This window comes from Colius striatus, chromosome 9 (assembly GCF_028858725.1).
Source record: "Colius striatus isolate bColStr4 chromosome 9, bColStr4.1.hap1, whole genome shotgun sequence".
Taxonomy (NCBI): domain Eukaryota; kingdom Metazoa; phylum Chordata; class Aves; order Coliiformes; family Coliidae; genus Colius; species Colius striatus.
In genome coordinates this window covers 19,337,849-19,361,789 of record NC_084767.1, presented here as the reverse complement: position 1 = coordinate 19,361,789, position 23,941 = coordinate 19,337,849, and the positions used below count along the sequence as shown (strand labels likewise).

The 23,941-nt window shown below is 53.4% G+C and overlaps 1 protein-coding gene across 7 annotated transcripts in view; it reads right to left on the bottom strand.

Annotated features, from left to right (window-relative positions):
* The window catches only part of ARHGAP26 (Rho GTPase activating protein 26), a 154,682-nt gene extending 132,435 nt beyond the window's left edge, over positions 1-22,247 (bottom strand). For all 7 annotated transcript variants that reach the window (XR_009819239.1, XR_009819240.1, XM_062002119.1 and 4 more), the window contains exons 1-2: positions 21,903-22,247; positions 580-675 (exon numbers count right to left, since the gene is read on the bottom strand). Coding sequence is in view for 5 of the 7 variants with exons in the window: in XM_062002119.1 (XP_061858103.1) it covers positions 580-675; positions 21,903-22,056 (250 nt within the window). In the remaining 2 variants the exon portion in view is untranslated. The remainder of the gene's footprint in view (positions 1-579; positions 676-21,902) is intronic.
* Positions 22,248-23,941: the final 1,694 nt, after the last annotated feature.

Sequence of the window (23,941 nt, the reverse complement as noted above, 5' to 3'; positions counted from 1 at the left end):
TAAGTAAAGTTAAATCAGGGCTAAAGCTCATTTGCTCTCCTGGCTCCAGACGATGTGCACAACAGGCTGTAAAAGTTCAGGAGGGGCAGAAGCAGGATAACATGGAGAGGAGTGGTTGAAGCTGCTGCCCCACACCAAGAGAAGCTCCATGGTGGAGCCAGGTTCAGTTTGGAGAGTGCTGTCAGGCTTGTGCCAGCACAGTGGGTGCCTGCCAAGTCCTTTGCTCCTGCAGCCAGACAGCCAGGCTGCTGTTCATCTCCCTCCAATCACAGCCCCTTGCAGTGTATTTTACCACAACCACATCTCCAGATCCCTGCACTCCAATGAGAAAGGGATGGATAATTTAGATGGTTTCAGATATAGGCATTCTTCCATTCCTAGCTGTCACAACTAGATTTAGGACAAGAAGCAACAATTGGTTTCCTTAGGAAGATTTTGCTGACGTTGAACCAGGAGAAATATGTCATTGCCAGAGAGCAGGGAAGCACCAAGACAAACTCCTGGGCCCCTTGGCATCCTCATGTGTGTTCCTGTCCTGTTCTCCACTCAGCACAGGGCTCTGGAGTGCCCAAGACTCACCAATGCAGATCTCATCATCCGTCTCAGCGTCACCAATGCAGCGGAATTTAAACTCATTGAGAGAGTCTGCAAACTTGCGCTTGGCCGCCGACAGGTCTGCCAAGAGAGTAGGAGAGGGAAGACACAGATGTTAAAAGAGGAAAGAGCCCCCCAACAGCATGATGCAGGTGGATGTGGAATCCCAGCCAGCAAGTCCTCATGGAGGGACCCATCCAGTGGAGTCCCCTCAGCACTAGGGAAGCCCCAAGAGTACTGCCTTTCTCCTGCATCCACCCCAGAGATGGAGCTCTGCAGGGCCAAAATTCACCACAGGAGATGAAACCTCAGAATACTGTGAGAACCATGTGAGAGTTCAAGCCCACTGACACAGGGCAGTGGCAAATGGTGATGCAGGATGGCACTGCCAGGGCAGTTCCCATGAACTCAAGAGATGGCACCTCAGCACAGGCTCCCAATCCTGCTGAAAGAAGGCACCATGTACAGGCAATAACACAGAGGTTTATGGCTTTCCAAGCTGCAGATTCTCCCCAAGATCTGAATCCTATTAAGTTCTTACTTGTAGTGACCTGAGCGGATCCAAGATTGGCTTTTTGAACCAGTCTCATAACCCTGCACATGCAGACACACACGCTCTGGCACTGCAAGGCCACCAGCTTCGAGGGGAACCTGTACACGAGCAACACAAGGGACTGCAGGCATGCAGACAGTGTTAGGGAGATGTAATGCCAATTCCTCTGTGCATTTCTTCACTCAAAGTCCAACAATTCTGTGGTTTTTTTTTCCTTCCCAAGCACAGGTGGAAAACATGCATGTGCACACAGAGGCCATTTCCTCCTCTTGGACACCACAGCCAAAAGATAACCACAAAAGAATTCAAGTCTTTTGCGTTCTCTATGGGATAAGAGAATTTAAAGCTTTTTTAAAGCATTAAAGCTGCTCTCCAAGTACTCTGCTTAGAGCCCTGGGGCTAATCCTGCCCACAGCTCAGTCCCAGCTGACTTCACACAACTGGTGCAGCTCACCCCGTGCTGCTGCCAGCCACAGAAGAGCAGCTCTGCCCTCGTCGGAGCAGTCGGAGGGCTCAGGACTTTAACCCAGTCCCCAGAGCTAGGTGACCTCCTGCCTCCTCTGGAATAACAACGAAGACAACGAAGATGAGTTGACGTTAGTATCTTAAGGAGCCTCCTCCTCTCATAGCTCAGTGCTGACCATCAGCCACCAGCCATGTTCTCCCTGCCACATACCATGGCCTCACCCACACCCTGCCCACGTTACACATGGCACATCCCCAGCCAAACCAGACCTGCCATGATACCCCTCATGCCCACCGCTAGCTGGGCAGGATCCCAGAGCCAGCACAGGGACACACAGGCAGCGAGGAATCAAGCATTTGAGCAGCACCCCTTGCCAGAGCCCATTGAGAGCAAGCAGGTCAGGGCTCTGCAGCCAACTGTCATGGGGACCAGGAACAAGCTAGTGCAAAGCCAAGAAGCCTTCAGAGCTAGTAGTGCCCAACAGCAACAGCAGCTTATAAATAGGCAAGGGAGAAGCAGGGGAGAGATAATGCTCAGTGCAGCAGCGATAAAGGAGGATCACTCACAGCTGAACAACACAGCCAAGTCGCAGGGGCAAGGCAGATGCTAAAATTAGCAGCAGGCTTGCCCAGAAAAGGAGAGAGGGGCACTCATGCCCACCCTTCTGGAAGCAAGTCAGGAGCCACTGCAGAGGGGCCCCAGCATCCTCCCTGTGCCACCATTAGATGCACCCACACTCCTAGAACCATGTTTTCCTAAAAGCTTGAACCTCTCATCTACATTTTGGGGAAAAACCTTTTCAGTGGAAGCAGCCAAAGCTCCTGGCTGCACTGCAGGCAGGGGAAAGCCAGGTGACCTCTCCATGGGCTGCCTTCTTCCCTGGGGCTGTGGACACACAAACTCAAAATCCTACAAAGTCTTGACAGAAACTTCTGCTTCCTCACATGCATGAGTAAAACCACCCAGACCCTATGTATGAATCATAGCTCGGCTGCGCCAAGAGCTGTGAAGGATTTGATTCCAAGTTCTCTGGCTGGCTTCATCAGTCAACTGCAACACAGGAGAAAATCACCATAAAGCCAGAAAAATCCTTTTGCCTGAGCAACACGACCAGCTGGGGATTCGGGCACCACTGGATTGATGGTGGTCTTGCAAACAGGAGTTAGGCTGGCTGGGACAGATCCAGGGACGTGCAAGTGCTGCAGCATGCCTGCTGGGACACTGCAGTGGCAGCTAGCCCCAATGCCCAGGTGTGGGTGCATAGCCTGCAGCTGAGGAACCTTTCCTGTACCCATTTGCAGCACAGAGCACTGAAGATCTCCAGGGGCAGCAAGGAAAGCATAATGCCTGGCAGAGGCATCCCAGGAGGTGAGAACAGGCCTGCACAAGCTGCAGAAACACCAGGCATACAGGAGGGCAGGCAGCAGTTCAGGGCTGCAGCCACTTCAGGAGGGTCTGGGGTGCAGCTGCCGTGGATCCACGTGCCTGTCTGCACCCAGGATCCGAGTGAAAACCACACAGAGAAGGCACTGGCCAAGTAGCAGTGAAGTAGATCTCTGTCCCACCTGCGAAGTGATGCCTGTGTGTGTGCCAAGGCAGCCACAGCGCTCACTGAGCACAACTGATTTGCTCTCTCTGGTCAGTACACACTGTGCTCCAGTAACGCACACTGACAGAACTGCTGCCTGAAGTGCTGCCACGCCCACCAGCCCTCCCCTCCACTCCAACACAGGACCACGCTGGACTCTCACTCATTCCTTTCTCCTCTGCAGGCTGACTCCTCCAAGGAGGTTGCTAACCAAGTCCTCCTCCTCCCCATCACCTCCCATGCCTCCCCATTCCCACCTCAAACTGGTGGGGACATGACGATCCCTTCAGGAAAGCCCACTTGACAGAAACCAGGCACACACACCACATGCCAAAGGCCCAGCTGCGTAGCTACAGCAAACAATAACATAAATAAAATGCTGCTTTAAAAGTGATGTATTGGCTTGTTGCTGCAATACAGGGTTACCCGCCGAACTGTTTCTGGGAGCAGCCCAACAGCACTCCTCTTTCCAAGCACTTTCCTTTCCTGGAAGAGGGTTTACAATCGGAATCAGGTGCAAAAAGGGAGAAAACCGCAGAGGACAGGGACAAGTGATGTGGGAGATGTGGCCTCACAGAGGCATCAGCAGAACCCATCCCAGCAAGCAGTGAGCTGGAGCTGAACTCCAAGGTCTGACTCTGTCTTTCCCAGTGGCAACTGAAGAGCAGCAATCACAGACAGAAGGAGGTGGCTGGCTCCCAGTAATCCACATCACCCATCCCCAAAGTGAATCACTCCCTCAATAGCATGAAGCTGCTCCCTGCCTGCTGTAGCTTGAGCTGTTCCTGCACAACTTCTGAGATGCAGCTTTGTTTTCTTTGTGACCAGTCCCTTAGCAGATATTCATGAGCCCGTTTTGGCCATACACCTGAAATGTTGCCACTCCATTCCCATGGCAAAGGACAGAGCAGCTGCTTGTAGAGCCAGAGCAGCGGCACACAATGAGCCACCAAAAAATCCTGTATCCATCCCTCACACAGCAGAGACATACTCAGCACTCTCACCGTCCACTACATTGTCAGTATCCTCTCCGTGCACCACAGGAGGGTGGCTCTCAACAGGACAGAGGGCAGCTGCCTGCGTCTTGAAGCATCCCCTAGTTAAGCCCTTTGCCTATCCCTCCTCCCTTGTGCCTGACTCGGGGGGTCAGCCCCCTTCTCCCCCAGAATTTCACATCTCTCTTTCTCCCTCCATCAGCTGGGGAAACAGGTAATCAATGGCTGAGCTCCCATTCCATCCTCACAGCTCCAGGCACCAGGGCTCCCTCCAAACCCAGCCTGCAGTAGCCCTGCAAGGGATCAGCAGCAAGGAAGCACCTCATGCTCCTGCCAGATCACCCCAGTGTCCCTCCTCTCCCTCAGCTATTGAGAGCTAAAATTCTTCTGGAAAGTGGTTGCTATTACTGCAATGAGCCTGAAGTAGCTGGGTTTTTCCATAAAAAGCCCCTTCCAAAAGAATTTGGAACTATCAAAAAAGGCCATTTATAGAAGGAAGACATCAAGATTTCACAACCCTCCTCCACAGGTACAGCACCCCAGGCACAATGGGGTCATCAGCCCATCCCAGCCAGGTCTGCAGCCTGTGCTACAGAGTGGACACACTGCTGCAAGATGGGGCACACTACTGGGAAGGCTCATTCCTGGGATGCAGGTGTCAGATCTAACATATCCCCAGTTCGGGTGACTCGGTACAAAGAGCTTCAGCCACTTGGAAGAAGTCACTTGCACCACCAGCCGCAAGCCCTGTCATGAACAACTCTCAGCCAACAGCTCCCTGCTCCTTCCTCAGCTTTATTCCTCAGCTGGACAACTAATCTCTGAGCAACATTCCAATCAGTCCCTGTCTTTGGGCTTAGTCTTTAAAACATTTATGGGCTTTGTCCAAGGGGCCACAGAGGTAAGGTGTGCTGAAACCTGAGAGCCTAGGTAGACATGCAGCAGGGAGCTTTTCCCTTAAACCAAATAAGAGGCTGAGAAGAGATTGCAATCCCTTGACCTGAGTGCTTTTCCTGTCTGGGATTGATGGCTGCGAAATGAGACCACAAGATACAAAGAGGAACTGTGACACACTAAAATCAGTTGTCAAGAAGACAGATGTCACCCCCGCCTTGCCTGCCTGTTGTCTGGTCCCATTGTTGTTTGAAAGACCAGGTTGGCCAGTGAAAAAAGTTAAACTGCTGGCTCAGAAAGCAGGGTGTCCCTGCAAAGCTGACTTTGCAGCCAGTCTGTTATTTAAGCTGGAAAAGAGCAATAATAGTTCTGACTCGGCTGCACTATCAGGGCACCCAGATAGAGGCAGGAGCAGCAGGACACTGTGGGCAGTTCAAGTGAAAGACAAACCCAGGAGTGAAGGGTTAAGCTGCTGCTGCAAAGAGGGAAAGCAAAGGATGCTGATGAGGCCAGTTGCATGCTCCAAGGCAAGTTCCAGTGCTCTGTGTCTGACAGAAGTTCTGCTCACACAGAACAGTATTTCTACACTTCCTGAAAAGAAAATTGCTTAATAGCCTGTATTTAATGCTCAACTGGACAACAGGAACCGAGACTCCTGCCCCTTCCTTCCTCCGCAGCAGGGAATAGCAGGAACAGTAGGCTCAGGCTACACGTCCCCCAAAAGCCCTCCAAAGGGGACAGGAGGGTCCCCAGTTCTCGGCAGCACAGGAGCCTGTCCCCTCCTCACTGGCACATCTGCCTGGCTTCCAGCACTGGCACTACTTGTCCTCTCCAAGCGGCACTACTGCCCCAAGCAGGTTCCCAGCCTCTTCACTGGGGGGGCAACCACATTCCTGCTGACAAGCACGAGTACAGAAGCCATCAGCTCCCTCCCCTGGGGATTTGACAAGTTCCTTAAAGTTTGGGTTTTTTTTTTAAAGTTGTATCTACTTCACAGTCCATCTTCTGGCTATTTTTTAAGAAAATGCCTCCAGCCTTTCTGACTCCATGTGTGCCCATGGGCATGCAAAAGTGACTGACAATCTCACAGATGCCTGGTAGGGTGTGTCAGCATGAGCTGGGCTTACTCCCGGCACTCTCACCGGTCCTGACATACGGGTAAGCCCCTTCAGTCCTCCACATGGCAGCTCCCTGGAGTCAATGAGGGGTCCCACCTGAGGGGACAATGAAGGTGAAGTCTCAGAGTCTACAAAACGCTTTGAGACCCACACACAGCAGCTGCTGCACAAGTGCAAGGTCTGACAGTCATCAGGTATCATCTGTCCAAGCTATGGGGGTAAAGCACATAGGCAGCACTCGTCAGTGACAGCCCCAGGATGGACACACTGCAGCATAAACACTGCAATCCCAGAGTAACAGCTCAAGCAATGAGAGCAGCAGTCTTGCTGTCTGCCGGGAATCACATACAGGTGTCATCATCCCACAGCTCCTGGACTCACAACCCAGCAGGTTGTCCCCCATGCGCTGCCACCTGCACCTACAGGCAGCCAGGAAAGGGACCTGTGTGACACGCGTGTACCATGAGTTGACCCCGGGGCAAACTCATCACACTGTGCAAGCTGCTGCATGCAAGCCATGAGCCCAGCATGCCAGCCGTACTGCTGCCAGCCCCAAGGAGGAGACAGGGGAACTGCAGCAGGACGTGGAGCAGCAAGGAGTAGTTCCTAACCACACACACATCCCATTGTGCCACAGTAGGGTCACCATGGGGTTTCACAGTGTGCAACCACAGCCAGGGCTGGGCTGGTTCATCTCCACCACTTCCACAATGACTTAGCAGGAGCCTCTTCTGCTGACACTGGGGCACGATCTGCCCAGGGAAGCTGTCCTGCCAAGCAGCCTAGGCACAGGAGCCCAGAGAGGCAGATCTGAGGAGAAGGAGGTCACCAGTGGAGAGAGAGCCCATGTCTAGCTGCAGAGAAAGCAGGGAGGGAATGGCACAACCTGTTCAACCACCGCAGCAGCACCGTCTCGGCCCCACGCCTCCCAGCTGGGATGGGTAATCCAGGGAACAGCCGCTCTAATCAGTGGCCAAAACAGTCGGATTACGGCCTGCCAAGGGTGTGTAGAAAGCAGCAATATGGTGTCTGTCCCCACAGCAAGCACCAGTGAGTACTCATCAAACCATGGCTTCAGGCACAATGCTGAAGCAAAGCTGCCACGGGGTCATGCAACATCCCCTGGTGATCAGGGACAGCTGGTCGGGGAAAGGTCAGAGTTGAGACTGGCTGGCCGGACCCAGCCTGCAGACACACGCCAGCACCCTGCTGCACTGCTGAGGCTGGGACACTCTGACCAAAGCACAGCCCCACAGCTCATGCAGGAATCCAGAAATGAGTGCCTCATGCCCGAAAACTAGCGTTTGCAGACACCAGCATCTCATTTTAGCCCCTACACAGATCCAGCCTGTGTACTGCTGGGGACAACACAAAGTGCTGGGGCAGCGACATTCAATGCTTAATTTGTTCCAAGAGGTTTAAATCCTCTCTCTTTGTGCTTCCCAGTGGAGGTCAGCAAAAAGCACCATCCTGCGAGACGCCACAGTCCTCTGGACCCAGTATAATCCCCAAGCTGCTTTCATACATAATGAGCAATGACTTGTTTATCAAATAACTTTTCTGATGGGTGGTTAATCAGTGATTTAGGATGGGATTGCAACTGCTGGCAGATTCCCCCTCTGATTCATCGTTCAAGTGCATATATAAAACCAGATGAGCAGAGACTGTCTTCGTCAGCAGCTTCTGCCATCACATTAGTGCACAAAAGCCCACAGAAAGACTGCATTGGCTCAGCATGTGCCAGGGATCAAGGTTTGAGGACAACAAATCGAGTGTTAAGGCAACCCCAAGGATCAGTGCAAGTGGCACAGTCCCTGTGTTTGCCTCACACAGGATAGCCAAGGCAGAGAGAGCATCACTGTCATGGCCCCCACAGCAGCACCAGACCCCATTTTGGTGTCTTTACCACACACAAAGTCTGCAGCCAAAACACAGCGCCAAGCCTCGTCTCAGCAGCACACAGGGGGAGGTCAAATCCCACTTCCCCAAATTACAAAACTTTATTTTACCATATAAAGACTACAAATACATACATCCTACAAACTGTGCTTCAAGGGAAAATCCTGAAACTGCTTGGATGTGGTAAAGCACAAGAATAATTGAATGATCTGTCTAAGATGGCCCTAAGACTGAAGATCCAGGAGATGCCACAGCTTCTGCTCAGCCTTTTACTGCAAGCACAGGAGCACGCTGCTGCCCAGCCAAAGCATCACCATATGCCTCACTTCACACACTCAACGTAGCTTCACATGGCAAAATGTTTGCCAGGGGGACAGAGAATCCATTGTAGGATGAATGCAACTATTGACTGGGCTCAAATAGCAGATCGGATTTGAGTAACACACTGAAGACATGAATTATTTCCATGGTATTTTAAGAGATAAAAGTTCTATGCTTTGCGAAAAACAAAGTTAGCCCTTGGAAGGACTGCCTGGTTGCACAGCTAAAATTATCCCCTCACTGCCCACCAGCCCAGCACCCTGGCCACGTCATCTTGCCACCCCCAAATCAGTAGCATTTGGAGTTATCTTGGGAGCCTTGCCAGGCCAGGACGTTTTCGCAAAGCTTCCTGAGATTCCTGACGAAAGGCATTGAACATCCAAGGGAAACAAAGCCAGAAGGATCATTGAGTCTCCTGGAGAGATGGTTGGCTTCCCAGGAAGATAGAGGATGTTTTGCATCCCAGGGACACAAGGTGACTCACCTGCAGTAGCCAAGGCTGCAGGCATCTGCTCTCAGCAGCCCTGTATGACAGCAAGGGGGAACAGCCCAGCTGCAGGGAAAGCAAGGGTTTGATGGCCATGGTTGGCTTTGCCTGTGTATTATCAGGCAGCTCATGTTAAGGAAGAAACAAGACAGATTTTAAAAATTGAGAAATCACAAAGCAAGCCCCTACCTAGCTGTGGACTAGGGCCATTGCTGATGTTGGAGGAGCAGGGAAGGCAGTCCCTTCTCCGTCAGTGAGCTCCTGGATACAAGGCAGGAGCCTGACCTCGGCCGCCACTTTCAAGCCCCAGCTTCAAGGAGATAAGAATCATGGGGGACTCTCAGAAACATCTGGTCACAGATGTACGAGGCATCACAGGCTCCTGCCTGCTCCTTCCATCATGTGTGCTAGAAACGGTTGAAACCTGCAGTGCATGTTTTGGTAACCTGCTCACAAAAGCCCATGTCAGCAGCTGGAAGTCACTGCCCAGCACAGTGTGACATCCTGCAGTGGGTCTCAGGGCTCCAGCACAGTGGGGGACCAGAAGCTGCCTCCTTTGACTCCCACGGCTCTTTCTCTCTACAACTTCCCACAGTCACTCCTTGCTTTGAAGAAGCTGATGGTTAATCAGAGCCTTCATCCTTCTGCCTCCTTTCTCTAACCTGGATTCGGCTCTGACCTTTCTCAGTTTCTGGACATTCTAGCCCAGAGCAGAGTCTGCTTTGCAGCAGACGCTTTGAGCAGAGGTCTCACCACTCTCCTTCCTGTTCACCTTTCTTAGCACTTGCCCATCACTTCGTATTACAGCAAAACCCAAAAATCAACATTTGTGACTCAGATCTTTATCTCACAGTGGCTAAGATGCTTCAGAAACCCAGAGTGTACAAATGGCTCTGCCCATCCTCCTCCCTGGGCCACTGGCAGGAAAGTAACTGGCCAAGGCAGCAGTGATGGGTTAACAAAGCAGTTGACAAAGCAAAGCAGTCCTCACCATTGTCAATGATCGAACCTATCTCTCTGCCCTCCAGGAAAGAAAGATGTGGGGAGGCTCCCGCCTGTCCTGTCCTGCATGGAAACTCTGGATTATTTTCTCTACTTGCCCAAATGGGATTTTTTTGGAAGGAATCGTTCCCAAGCAAGGTGCTCAGTTTAGCATCTGGCACAGTTTGGCTCTGCCCCAGTTCTGTGTTAACCAGGTTATTTGTAGAGAAGGAGACGGGTAATGAGCTGCAGCAGCTCTCAGTTCAGAGACAAGGGAAGAGAGCAAACAGAGATGATGCCAGATGGGGGCAAAGGAAAGGGACAGAAAACAAAATGACCTGAGAAATCCAGGAGCCACCTGGCTCCTGGAAAACCAAGTGCCATGAGCCACCTGTATCTGTGGGCAGCACAAGAGAGGAGAACATAAAACCCATGAACGATTCAAGAGACCTCCGGAAATGCTTCCTGTTTCTGGAGACGCTGAGAAGACAGATGTCGGCAGCTGCAGGAAAGCACATCCTAAAGCAGGTCCTCAATCCCAGCAAGGAGCACCAGGGCTCAGAGAAACACAGGCAAGCTGTCAGCGAGCAGAACCCTCCTGGCAGTGGCTGTGAACTATGACAAAATCCTCAGGATGGTCTTTGAAGATAAGGGGCTTGTAGCCACGTACTGACACCCCAGCACGCAGCTCGCAGGCTGTCAGGAACCTGCACACTGGATCAGCACAACCGCCCTCCAACCCACCAGCACCACACAACGCTCCCCACGTCTCCAACCCGGGGGGAGCCTTTCTTGTGCTTTATGTGAATGTGGCAGCATCCTAGCCCTCCCACAGCTCCCCAGAGCATCTCTGATGGCAAGGCACATGCTGCACACTGAGCACAGCCCATTTACACACAAAAGTAGATGGCACTGGGACACAAGTATGGTCCATGCACGTGAGGAATGTCATCATCCTGGGAGCGTCAACCCCACTGACCCTGAACACCAAGAGCACTTCGTGCACTTAGCAGCAAAACAAAATAAACGAGATTTCTCCAATTCCCCACCCAACTACCAGGTCTGGCACTTTTCCCTGTGTTTATTTTTGTTCACATCCTGGTGTTGTTTTATGGCTGAACACCCCAGCCTGTCCCAATCCACAGCCGCGGCAGTGAGCAACGGCTGAGCCGGTGGAAAGTTTGCTGGCACACAGGCTGGGCAGGCAGCCAGGCATCAGGGCAAGGGGAGGCAGCTCAGGTGGGAGCAGACAAGGTCTCTGAATTAAATGAAATGCAAATATTCAACACACAAACACAGAGGAAGGATGCATTGAAACAGAAAATGCAGGTGATGGCTTAAGTGCCTGGAAAACTTCAGGAATGCGATAATGAAATGGAAAACTACTGCCTCGGATGTCATTTCCCAAGGCAGCCAACTGCACAGCAAAAACTGTTGTGAGGAAGCAGTAGTGAAAATCCCCATATTGCATCCAGAGGCAGTGCCAGGGCGAGGCATTTGGAAACAACCACAAGGAGAGCGACGGCACACCTGGGGATAGTGTCTGTCCCGCTGCTCTATGTGTGCTTAGCTGTAAGCCTGAAACTATGAAAGACTTTTCCAATTTCTTCTGGTCAACAAGGATTTTTTAATATTGCATTTACCCTCCAACCTGCAAGCTGCCCCGCTGCTGCTGCTCTCCTCTCCTGCTGGCATCTGGCAGGTCAGGCAAACACACTAAACTTTACACCTATGAGTAAACTGCTCCTGACGGCACAACAGAAATGCCATTTTACACACAGCGTCCCATTTTCCACCCAGCTTCCTTGCTGAGGAAGGGCAGACAAGTCTCTGGTCATGTAATGTGCTCCCCTGCAAATTATAATTTCTCCTCTGAGCCTTTTACATTTCCCTCCTCCCCAAACCCTGGAGCAACCCACAGAAAGGCAGTAGATTACCCTCGTTGCCACAATAATTCATTGACTGGAGCTTGGAATCACATTTCATTACAATAAAATGCCCTGCCCTAGACAGCTAATCGATTTAGAGGATGCTAATCCACAAGAAATTTGCTCCTGACTGAGGCAATGACCGTTAGAGGAGCAGAATGCCAGGTGGGGGATCTCACCAAGCAGGGGGTGCCAGTTTGGTGGGGGAGTTGTCACACATTAGCAGAGCCCCCAGCCAGACACCACATGCCAGGCAGGAGCAGGCCATAGCCACATATTTGGATTAACTAATTAGTTAATAGCCAGTCCATCAGGGAGCCAGCTTGATTTCTCAAAGTATAGGCACTGAAGCATCAGGGTCCAGCAGGGGATGAGGAGTCTATGGCCCCCACATAGGGGAGAAGCTGTATCTCAACCCTGCAGACAGGACAGGAGTCTTCTCCAGCACATCCTGGCCAACTCGTGGGACATGTTGCACATGGCACAGGGCAATCTGTCCCCTCCTCAGCTTGGCAGTCACCACTGTGTGGCGGGACACTTTCCAAGGGACAACATCCCAGCAGCAGCTCTCGGCAGCAGCCGGTATGCCCATAGTCAGGGCAGGAAAGCAGGGTCAGCTCCCAGACCCTTGAAAAGCAGTTCTGCAGCAGCCTGCTTCCTTCTCCTCCCAAGGAGGCTGCGGAAATCCTTTTGTCTACAGTGCTCCTCCACCTCAGTTGCAAGAACAGGAAAAATCCCACCATGCTCATGGGAACATCACTAGCAAGTGAGTCGATTTTTCCTACTGTGGCAGGAAAAAAACAAAACAAAACAAAAACCAAATTAAAATGTCCAGCAGAGTCCAGGGAAGCACACAGGGTGAAAAACGGAACGCACAGCCCAGGTTAATGGCAGTGAAACTTGGGCTCTCTCTCCCCACCTTCATGGCTACCAACACTGAAAGGGCTGGTAATGCAATACTCAGAAATGCTTCTTGGCTCCCTGCAGACCCTCACTCAAATGCTCCTGGAAGGCTCATAACCCAGCCCAAAGCCCCAACTCCCTGTGGCAGCACCTGCCTGCCCAGATGGAAGAAGTGTCACCTCAAGCACCCAGGGCATCCCACATCCAGGAACAGAGTGAGGGTTGGCTGTTTCCTCCAAACCCTGCAAGAGCAAGGGGGAAAGCAGGGGAGAGACACCCAACTGCTCTGCTCTGCAATGTTTTTTCTAAAACATTGCTAAGCAACCGGCACTCATTGAGGGCATGGTTCTGGACAGACGCTGTTTCAGCTAGAAATAGAAAAGAAAAATAGCAAAGGGATGCTTTATCAGGCAGTATTATTATTAAAAAAGCACAAGCCATCTTATTTTACATGCAGAGAACCTTTTACACCTTCCTTATCAAGATACTGATGCAGGATTAAAAGCCACTAGAAAGAAACAAGCAGGTGGGTGTGCACAGACGCAGATGAACACACACCCCGTGCAGCATGCAGAGTACACCAGGGCAGCAGCCACTCCACGTGGGCTGCAGTGACATCCTTGTGCACGTCACTGTGCATGACATGAACCTCGCAAAGGCAGTGCTGTCTGATGAGGAAGCTCCTCCAACCCCGCTGCAGGACAGGCATCACAACACAGCTGCCTGTCGCAGAGCTGGGCAAACCCTGAGGACAAGGAAAGTTCTTATTTTCTTATTTTATCAGCTATTTATGGCCTGGCTGTAGACAAACGGTCCGTATCTTTTTTTAAAAAGATTCTTCTATGCTGCAGTCCAGAACAATGGGAGCATTTTTGTCTTTTGGGAATAAAAATAATCACCAAGCTAGGGTGGTGTGGGGCAGAAGGCATGCATGTTGGTGGGCACTGCACACAGCAATGCCCCTGCCTGCTGCGGTGACCACTGGCAGCCCACGGTGATGGGGTTATGCAAGGAGCATCACACCCTGGCCACGGGTATCGACTGCAGGCAAGGGCGAGGAGGCAGCACCCGGGCCTTTTGCTGGTCCCTCACCCCCCTACTGGCACAGGCAGCCCCAGTCCTCACGCAGCACGTCTGTGCCCGACACTCCACGTGCTGAAGCCAGATGGTCCGGAGGCTGGTGTACTTCCCACAAACTCCAGCTAGAAACTGGCCTGGTATCACCACAGAGATATCCACTTCCCCCTCCAAACCACGATCCCTGCTCCGCTGAGCATCCCCCAGCCACTGGCCCTCACCAGCATGCACCCAGCATCCTAGCCATGCTGTGACTCCCAGCCTCCCATCAGCAGGCAGGAGCAGAGAATCAGAGTTCCTGGTTCCTTCAAGCCACACTTGAGTCCATCCTTGCTATCAAGAACGAGGGTGATGCCCTACCAAGAGCACCTCATCAGCACTGTGTATCCCCCAGGCCCAGGGCACCAGATGCCTGCATGGAGTGATGACAAGGAGCAGGTCGAAGCAATTTTGGTGCAGGGGGAGCACGCCAGGAAAACAGGGAAAACAGCCTTGTCTCTGCTGGCTATGGTGACAGCCGCTCTCGTGCCCGGGGGAGGAGAGAGGAATGATTCACACCAGGCAGTCGAGAAACGAACAAGCTGTGCAGGTTTCAGTACAAGCTCCCCCTCGCTTTGCCTCCCCTCCCTACCCACCATGGTCACACTACAGCTACTCATCACGCTGCAGTTAAACCTGGCCCTTTTGAGACTGCCAACAGAGAAAAAAAAAAAAAACAAAGCAGGTACAGTGACAGATACTTGGCAAAGCCCATCCTGCTGCTGCCCTGCTGATGGATGGAGCACAAGGGCTGCCCAAAACACCCCAAGCCAGAACCACTGCAAGGTATGCTTTGCCACCACTACCCCTCATGGGGCTAGAATACCCCTTCGCTTAAGTGAAGGGATGGAAACCCCCAGAGTACCCCTACTCCATTCTGTGCATGGCTGCAGCTGCTGCTCTGGCTGTAGCTTTGCTCTCTGGATTTCAGGGAGCAGCACACAATAATTTCAGGATGCCTGCGGGGATAGGTGGGAGCAGAAGAGCCAGTGATTTCCCTCTGTCAGCCAGGGAAGGGGCTGGCAGCACCATGAAGACTGACCCCACTCACCCCATCGCATCCTGGCTCCATCAGCCAAGGAAGCACCGCATGTGCCAACCTGCAGAATGCAGGGACAGGTGGCAGAGCCCTGGTGCCGCTGCCTCCCACCCTCTCTGCAGCAACCATGGGAACAGAATTTCCTCGCACGCATGTTCAACGTCATCCTGAGTTGACAGTCTCAAAGGAAAAAATAAGAAAATAAAAATAACAAACCAGTCCACTGGCCCCAGTCCACATCCCAGGGCACACAGGTAACACCACACACACACATCCCTCATGCACCGCTCAGCACAGTGGCGTTGCAGGAACAGAGACATGAGGTACAGTCTCTTGACCCAAACCAGGCAAATCTGCTCCATGCTGGAAGCATGAGTAGGACCCAGCAGGTACCTGGTTCCTGGGGCTGAAGGAACATGATGACATCCAACCCTGCCCCTTGACACCCCACTCTCCAGGTCTGTCCACCTCCTGCTCAGATTTTTCTCCCTGGACACAAGTGCAGACTTTCAGGCTACCTTCACTTCAGCAGCACAGTCAGTCTTAGCCCCTGTGTCTAAAATCTGCTCGTCCATCCCCACCAACCCTAATCAGTTGAGTTTAACCCAACATTAGACAGCTGGTCAATGCTGGTGTCATGGCCAGGCAGTGGCATGTACAGGGCCAGCAGCTTCTAACATCACCACACTGATGTATTGGGACATGTGCTCAGAAGTGCTCTGTGGCATGGTCCCAAATAAAGAAATCTCCAAGCCCTGCTAATGAGTCTTCTGACAGCATAACTTAAAAGATGTAATCATGAACACATTCTCATGCACTTCTGCTCACCAGATTCCCTCTCCAGCGCTGCTGAGAGGCTGGATCTGGCTGCTGCCCAGTGGCACAACAGAGATGGCAGCTGTGAGGTTACAGCCTGCTCACAGCATCAGCTCAATGGCTAGCTCAGGACTTGAGGAATCCACCCCACTGAGGTGTCTGGCTGTCAGCATCAGCCCCCAAACATCCCTGCACTGAGGGGTCATGGTTGTGTATGGAGGGACCTACAGACAGCTCCAGGAGACCACTGGAGAGATGGGTGAACAATGACTGGGGATGTTGTCATGATGCTCCTGCCGCAGCACCCCAGCAAGGCAAAGAGATGTCACATCCCAATCCCTCTCACAATCAAGTTGATCCACAGGGATAAGCATGCAAGTGGCTCCAGAATCAACACTTGCTGCAGAATGATCCCTCCAGGACTCATAGTGGAGACCCACCATCAGGAAAAAAGAACATCTCCTGAGCAATAATACATTCCCATTGCTAATTTCCATCAGAGAGAAAAAGGAGAAGTCTTCAACTTCTGCTGAAAATACAGCAGAGTATTATCATTTGTACTACTTGCTTGAATGAAATACCAGAGAAACTACTAAATGTGTGATTGCACAAGCCACACAGGTCATGCAAAGGAAAAAGAAGTCCTCATTGCCTTTGGTCCTGCTGGCACAGGACTATCTGACCGCTCCCATTCCACAAAGCATTCCTCACACCAAACATTTCCCATGGGCCTTTGAAAGGAAGAGAAGGGCAAAATAAACCCTGACATGGGGGAGCCACACTACACCTTCGCTAGTGTAACAAATCAGGAAAAATCAGAAACAACTCATCTCAATAGCCAAACCCCAAACCACATGCTTTCCCCCAAGACTGGCCCTGTGGTTTGCACGTCCAGCCCACGGACTCCATGGTGGCTATGTGGGGGCCTGGCGTGCCCCACCACTGCTAGGCTTCGCACTGGCAGAGACCACCCCCCAACCCCTCTGAGCATGGGGTGAGCTCCTTGGGCAAAGCCAGCTCCTGCCTCCCAGGAAGGTACCAAGGTTTCTGTCTGCACAGGCACAGTGCTGCCAACAAGCTCCAGGAAATCTTCCCTGCCGCGAGGCAGCAATTTCCTCAGCACTTGGAAGATGCAAAATGGGCTGCACGGTGAGTGCGGCGTGACTCACCTCGGCAGCCCTCGCACCCCATCACTGCTCGTAGGCGGTCAGTGCTCAGCGCTCCATGGCAGCAACCAGACATGATTTCTCATGGCAGAACCAGAGCAGAACCAAATGCAAGCAGCAACAACTCAACATGGGGTTTACTCTTCTTTTTGCATCCTCAGAAAGCATAGCACTCCTTTTCCTCCAAACCAGGTCTGTAGAAGTACAGTTGTCTCCCAGCCAGGAGCGTGTTTCCAACCATTAATGTTTACACCTGCAAAAATAACGGACGTTCCTGGAAAAGCCAGACGTAAACCTCTGTATCTCTCAATTCCTCCTCTCCGCTGTGCATGGGCTATAGAAAGGTTTGGGCTGTTACTGCTTTCTTCAAGCACAGGAAAAGAAAAAGGCTGAAAGTAATCCAAGAAGGGCTTTGGGTTTTTCCTCCCCAGTGCTGGGCCTGCAGCACTGGGGTTTAAGGACTCACTACCCTAGACAGCACCAGGTTACTAAGCAGTTCAAGACACAGTTATTCCTCCAACACACCCAAGGGCTTTCACCAGGGCAGCAACGGGAGCAAAGTCAGCTGGGGCAGAAGGCACCTGAAGGTATGGCCACAGTCTGAAACACTTCCTTATTGCCAGCCTAGGTCTTGTTTGTATCAAAAGGGAATTAACTGCTCAGGTTACTAACATCGGACAAAAGTTTCACTTTCGCTTCCAGGGTAGCTGGAGAGTTGGCACCAGCCCCAGCTATGGCACTGCCACACCACAGCCATGGGCACAGACATTTTATAGAGGCTCGATTTCAGCAAGAGACTGCTGAGGGTGGAACAGAATCCACAAGCGCATCCCAGGGCCCAGCAGGCCAATGGCACCACCAGGAATCTCACAACCACCTTGCTTTACTTTTTAAGCTGTATGGCAGCCCTGGGCATGGCACAGCCCAGTCAGGGCAGAGCATAGCCCATCTGGGGTCTAGCCCTCACACTCCTCACATTGAAGGGGTTTGCAGAACCCTCACCAGTCTCAGTCCAGCCGTGCCGCCCAAATTGCAGCCTGCAGCATGCAAACGCAGCAGCAGTCGGGGCGTGGACGAGTTCAGTGGCTTCAAATTAGTGCTTGGGAGCTCGAGGAAGAAGCAAACCAAAACAAGAGGAGAAACGTGGCAAGGCACCAGACTGCAAAATCCAGCACCCAAAGGAGACGACAGCCCACAGCCCTCCAGAGCCTCATCTCCACAGGGACACAGCACCTATCAGCACAGAGAGCCCCAGGGGTCACTGGGAGGAGGAAGAGGAGGAGGAGGGTGCTGTCGCTTAGCCCCCACGCCCAGCAGCATGGGCGAGGCGACGGCTGCCAGCCAGCTGCACCCCCACACCCTCCATCATTATGTGCACTGCTTGTTTTCCAAAGCAAGCTGCAAAGCATCTCTGCATCACCATCTGGGTGACTGAGCTTGACATACCCCTCCACCAAAGCGGAGGGGCTGGAGGTGATGTCGGCACCACAGGCAGCCACCGCACAAGGACCGGCCACCAACCGAGATGCAGCTCCCTGCCCATCCCCTTCACTGGCACAGGGGACATGCAAGGAGCAAAACGCTTCCTTATCCCTGGTACCAATGGCCACCACAGCTCCTTTGCTGGAGAACAAGTTCCACAGCATCCAAGCTTCAAGTTCATTATTTATGTCTCACTTGAGGTCTTTGCATTTGCAAAACTTTCTGAATAATTTATGTATGGTGTGTAAGGGAGGAAGAGGGACACGTTTTGCTGAAAACCAGGTCACTCCTAATACCAGCCATGCAGCAAAGACAGACAATAGAAATAGGCACAGATACTCACTGAGGGGAAAAAGAAAACAGTATTCTTATGTATCCATATATATACACACACTCCAGAGATGCCCTTGGGATCAGAGGATATTTAGCAAGGCAGCCCTTCATTCGGCAAACGGGGATTATTCTCAACCTTCTAAATTTATTCCTGTTTTAAATGAAGGAGAAAGCACTGTGAATCTGTTCCATTTCTCTCCGTACCTTCAAAGAGGGCAAAAGCAAAGTATCTGCAGAAAAGGTGCTCCACTAAATACAGAAACAGACTTTCCCATGTGCCTTTACAACAGCCCCACCATTCCCACACGCCATTCCTGCCACACTGGTGCTGGCAGTGCAGGGGCTGCAAGGGGTCAAGCAGGGTGGTGGGAACAGGACAGCACTTCTACCCAGAGCTGCGGAGGGTCCTCCTCCCTCCTGCATCTTCCTCCCAGCCACATAACCGCACCACAGTCTCATCCAAGCTGCCCCTCCACCTCACTCCTCACTGATAAACAAAGAGTTACGTTCCCTTCATGTCTGTCTTAAAGAGGATGTGAAACATTCAGCAGAAAATACAAGAGGAAGGAAAATGAGAGAGGATGTTGCCAAGACTTCAAGTAACTTTGGTTGCAGGTTGCCTCATTGTGCCAGGAGCCAAGACATCCTCTGAGGCCCTTGCTTCAGAGGCAGCACGTCCTGAGCTGGGGGTCTGCTGCTCCCTGGACCTGCCCAGCCCCCCATCCCTCACAATGGCCAAAGAGCAGGTGTGGAGGCAACGCTGGCATAGAGATGAAGCTGCCCGGCCCAGCCACAGGGAGATGAACTGCTTGGACACACTAGAGAAAGATAAATTCTGGGAAAGAGAAGTGAGTCATTGCCACTAGGTACCACCTGCCCTGGAGGGTGGTACCTAGTGGCAATGTCCTGCTCTGCCCTGTCCTGCTTATGGTGGTGCTGTCCCAGATACCTCCGGTAGTGAAATGGGAGCAACACCCAGAAAGAGGCAGTGGTGCAGTTCTCTGCCCCTGAAGCACTCCGCTTAGACTCTCAGAGGGTCTGTAATGGCCCACACAACACAGCCAGGGCTCAGCCTCCCTGCACACCAAGCGTAACACACGTGGAACGAGCTGGGCCACATCCTGTTCTGCATCAGGTCTCTCTGCTGGGGAAGTCAGAGGCATCCACAGAGGCAGTGAAGTTGTTCTCTCACCAGAGAAGGAGCTGCACAAAGAAGAAGGATGCCCAGAAGAGTGCTGTTTCACAGCCAGGGAGGGGGCACTCATCCCTAAGCCCTGCCCCACACATCCCCAAACCTTCCCTCAAAGTGCCCTGCAGACCACCTATGCGGGGACTATGCAATTAATTGTATGTGCAATTAGTAAAATTGTCATTATTCGTGCCCCTACCTGCCTGCAAGGCATCAGAGGAACACATCCCCAGCCCTGTACAGGAATTAAGGTCTATTCCAGGAATGCATTCAATAGAGCCTACAAAACAATTCATCCATAAAAACATCCTTATCTCTGAAGGCTGGCGAGCATTCTTCCTGGCCCGGGGCAGGCAGCCCAGGGTTCAGAGGCTGTGTGACACAGCCACAGCCTGTGGGAGAGTCACCCCCCTGCAGCCACAGGCACACAGAGCTTCAGCACACCCAAAAATATCTGCCATGAAGCGCAGCCGGGGCGAGGGTACAGCCAGCTCCTTCGGCCAGCACCTGCCCAGCCACCCGTTAGAATTGCTCACTGACTAGGCCCAGAGACAAATTCCCTTTGGACCCACCAGTTAACTCCTAAAATTTATTTTCAGTGAAGAACGGTGCTGCAGGATTTGTTCTGCAAGAAAATGAATGCTCCAGGCGGGACCAGGCTCAGGCAGCCTTCAGCTCGACAGGCAAACAGACCGCAGCAGAAGACTCCTCAGACCTGCAGAACCATAAATGCACTGACAGCTATCGGGTTTGGGTTGCTTTCTAATGAAAAATGCCAAGAACTGGTACAATGGGGGTCCTTGTAATCCAAACGTTACCAGCTGCTGCTCCAGTGCACGGAAACTGCACCATAGGGGTTCATTGTGAGATCTGAAGGGGAAAGAGCAGGACTCTGCTATGGCTGCAACTCAGCCCTCCAGGGATGGGACTGGGCAGTGAACTTGGCCAGAGCATCACCTGCCTCTGTGCTCTGAGGGTAACACTTCAGCTTCCAAAATAACCCCACTGCATCCCCAAGGCCAAACTGGCACAGCACACGCAATGTCACGGAGGGCTCCACAGCACAGGTGTATGGACGCGTCTCTCTCCCATCCTGCTGCCCTACAGCACTGAAAAGGAGCACGGCAGGGCAAGCTCAGTGAGGTAAAGAGTCGTGCTGCTGCTGCCATCCTGCTTAGTACAGGAAATCTACCAGCTAGGGAAATGGTCCGTGATTTGGGCCAAAGAAACTTACAAAAATGAAAAAAACCCAAATGACCCCGTGGGGGGAACAGCAGAAACAGAGACACTGACTGGGGAGCAGTCCAGCCACCATGGCACCCTGAGGACGCATCCCACCCAACTGTGGCAGTGGGTGGCCATGCAGAGGAATCCCCAGCTCTGGCCGTGGGGACAGGAGCCAGCCCACCCTGGTTGAGAGGAGACTAGGATGCTGCTGGCTGGAGGTCAAGGTTTCCCTGGCCCTGAACTTGCAGCCTGAGTCCCCCTCCTGCACAGCTCCAACCACAGCTCTGTCCCCTTAGCCCACAGCTCTCACACAGAGTCCCTGTCTCCACTTCCCCATCCGCACTGAAGACAGCTGGTATCGGTGGGGTCCCCTCGGGCAGAGCCCTGGGATGGGGGCATGAAGCACTCCCACCCTGATCAGAAAAGAAGCAGATGACAACCAGCGGGGCTTGGCACCTACCCAGCACCCCAAACAAACCACCGCAGAAGACACAACCCTCAAGGGCCACGGCCTGGGACGTGGTAGACCAAGAACATACACATCGCGGTGGACCACGCCAAGACACATCCCGATGGACCAGTGCCAGGTCCAGCCACGTCCCGACGGACCACCTAGACCACCAAGGGCCGGAGGGACACAGGAGGGACCAGAGCCAGGAGGCCACGGCCCGGAATGGTCAACGGCGGGCCGGGCGGGATCGCGGACCGGCGGACCACGGGAGGGCCGTGCTGGCTGCGCGGGGCCGGAGCCGGTGGGCGCCGGGAGGGTGTACGGTCCCGCAGGGCCGCTCCTGGCCCCTCACTTACTCTTGAGGGCGGCGACGAGCGACTTCCCGTCCTTGATGAGCTCCTTGATGAACTTGTTGGTCTTCTCCAGCTCGGCCTCGTGGGAGCGGAGCCGCTCCCGGAACTGGGGGCTGTCCAGGCAGCACTCGCTGAACTCCAGCGCCGGCAGCCCCATGCTGCCCGCAGCCGCGCACCGGGCGCCGCCAAAGCAAATTCAAAAAACGGGGTTTAAAATGAAAAATGAAGCGGGTTTTTTGTAAGCCGAAGCGTGTGCCCGTCTCTCCGCCGCGCCCCGGGAGCGGCCGTGCCGTGCCGGGCCGAGCCGTGGCGCGCCCGGCGGTGCCGTGTCGCGCCGTGCCGGGCCGGGGCGGGCCGAGCGGAGCGCAGAGCAGCGGAGCGATGCCGGGCGCGCGGAGCGCTGAGGCGAGGAGCGGCGCGCAGGGGCGGAGCTGCCGCCGCTCTGGGGCCGCCGCCCGGGCAGGGCCCGCGCGCTGCCCACCCGCCCGCGCCGCCGCCGCCGCGCCACGCCCCCCGTGCGCGCCTCCGGCCAATGGGCGGTGCCGGCGCGCGGCGCCACGCCCGCCACGCCCGCTAAGCCAATCAACGGCGGCGCCCCGGGGGAGAGGCGGGCCCGGCGGCGCGGCCTGCGGGAGGATCGGTCCCGCGACCCCCTTTCCCCGAAGGGCCGGGCTGCCGGGGGTCGCGGGACGGTCCCGGTCGCGGCCCCGGCACGTGCCCTACTTGTCCGCGCAGGCCGCACCCCCGAGCGGTGCTGCGAAGACCGGAGGGCTTACTCGAGGGCCTCGCCCGGCCGTGCTCCATCTGCCAGCCTCCTCCCAGCGGCGAGGGCTGCGTGGAAACCCGCATCCCCAGCCCGATCCGTGCACAGTGGGTTGGGCCTCTCTGGGTTGCAGCTTTCCACTTTTTTCATCTGTGTCAGAGATTGTTCCCACGGGTTTAATAACATGAGTTGATAAAATAACCCTTAATCTCTTCAAAGGGCTGGTTAGCAAGGGGCAGCAGTGTGGGCCAGCGCCCCACACCACAGGGAGACTGCAGGTGCCTGTCTCCAGCAGCACATCGCCTCTAGCCCAGCAAGGGAGCAGGACTGCATAGCCATGCTCCAACGCTTCTCCCTGCAGCCTATTGCCTTCAGGAGCACATGGTCTGAACATGGCAGCTGCCTCGTTGCCTCCTTCCCTCAACTGGGTACCTGCAAGAGCAAAACTGCAGCCTGCAAAACGATTGCTTCTTGTGATGGTTCTGGCTCTGGCTGCCATAAGGTGGATGGCAAAAAATTGGCAATGAAACAGGAGAGAGCATCAGTGCCACAGATTTGAGAAAGTCAGTTCTCACCATAAGTGGCAGCACCAAGCCCAAGGCAAGCCACCCCACCGCCTCGCCCCAGGCAGACACACAGGCACATAAGAGACAGCAATGACCTCTCACCCCAGACTGTGACAAACAGACACATTTGTGGATAATCCCTGGAATTCCCCCTTTCTCCCCAGCTCAGCCATTCCAGCTGGCGAGGAAGGCACAGGGCAGCCACTACTCAGCAATCACAAGCCCGTGTGCTGCGCAGCAAGCGCGCTCCAGATCAGGCGCGGCAACGGGGCGGCATTCCTGTCAAGTCAGCCATGAAACACGATGCGGAGCCAGTGCCAGCTTTATGCTTTTTTTCTTTTGCAAACTGGGGAAGATGGATGGTTTTGCACAAAGCTTGGGCTTCATGTAGGGTTGACAGAGTAGGATCCAACCCAAGCTCAACATTAACAAGTTAATCCACCTAGGTTTACTCCGGATGGGTGCAGGTGCAGCAACCTGATACCAGCTCAAGCTTTTGTCTCTGCTGCTTTTTATTCGCTGGCAGGTCTAAAGCACGATTTTCTCAATCCTCACACACACCACAGCCTAATTCAGGCTGAGTCACTGCCTTCAAATATGATTTGCAAGCCACATTCTTTTGGATGAGGTCTCCCAATTATAAAAAAGGATCTAATACTAATTACATGCTTATCTTGTAGGCAGGATATAAAGTTTAATTAGCTGTCATTTAT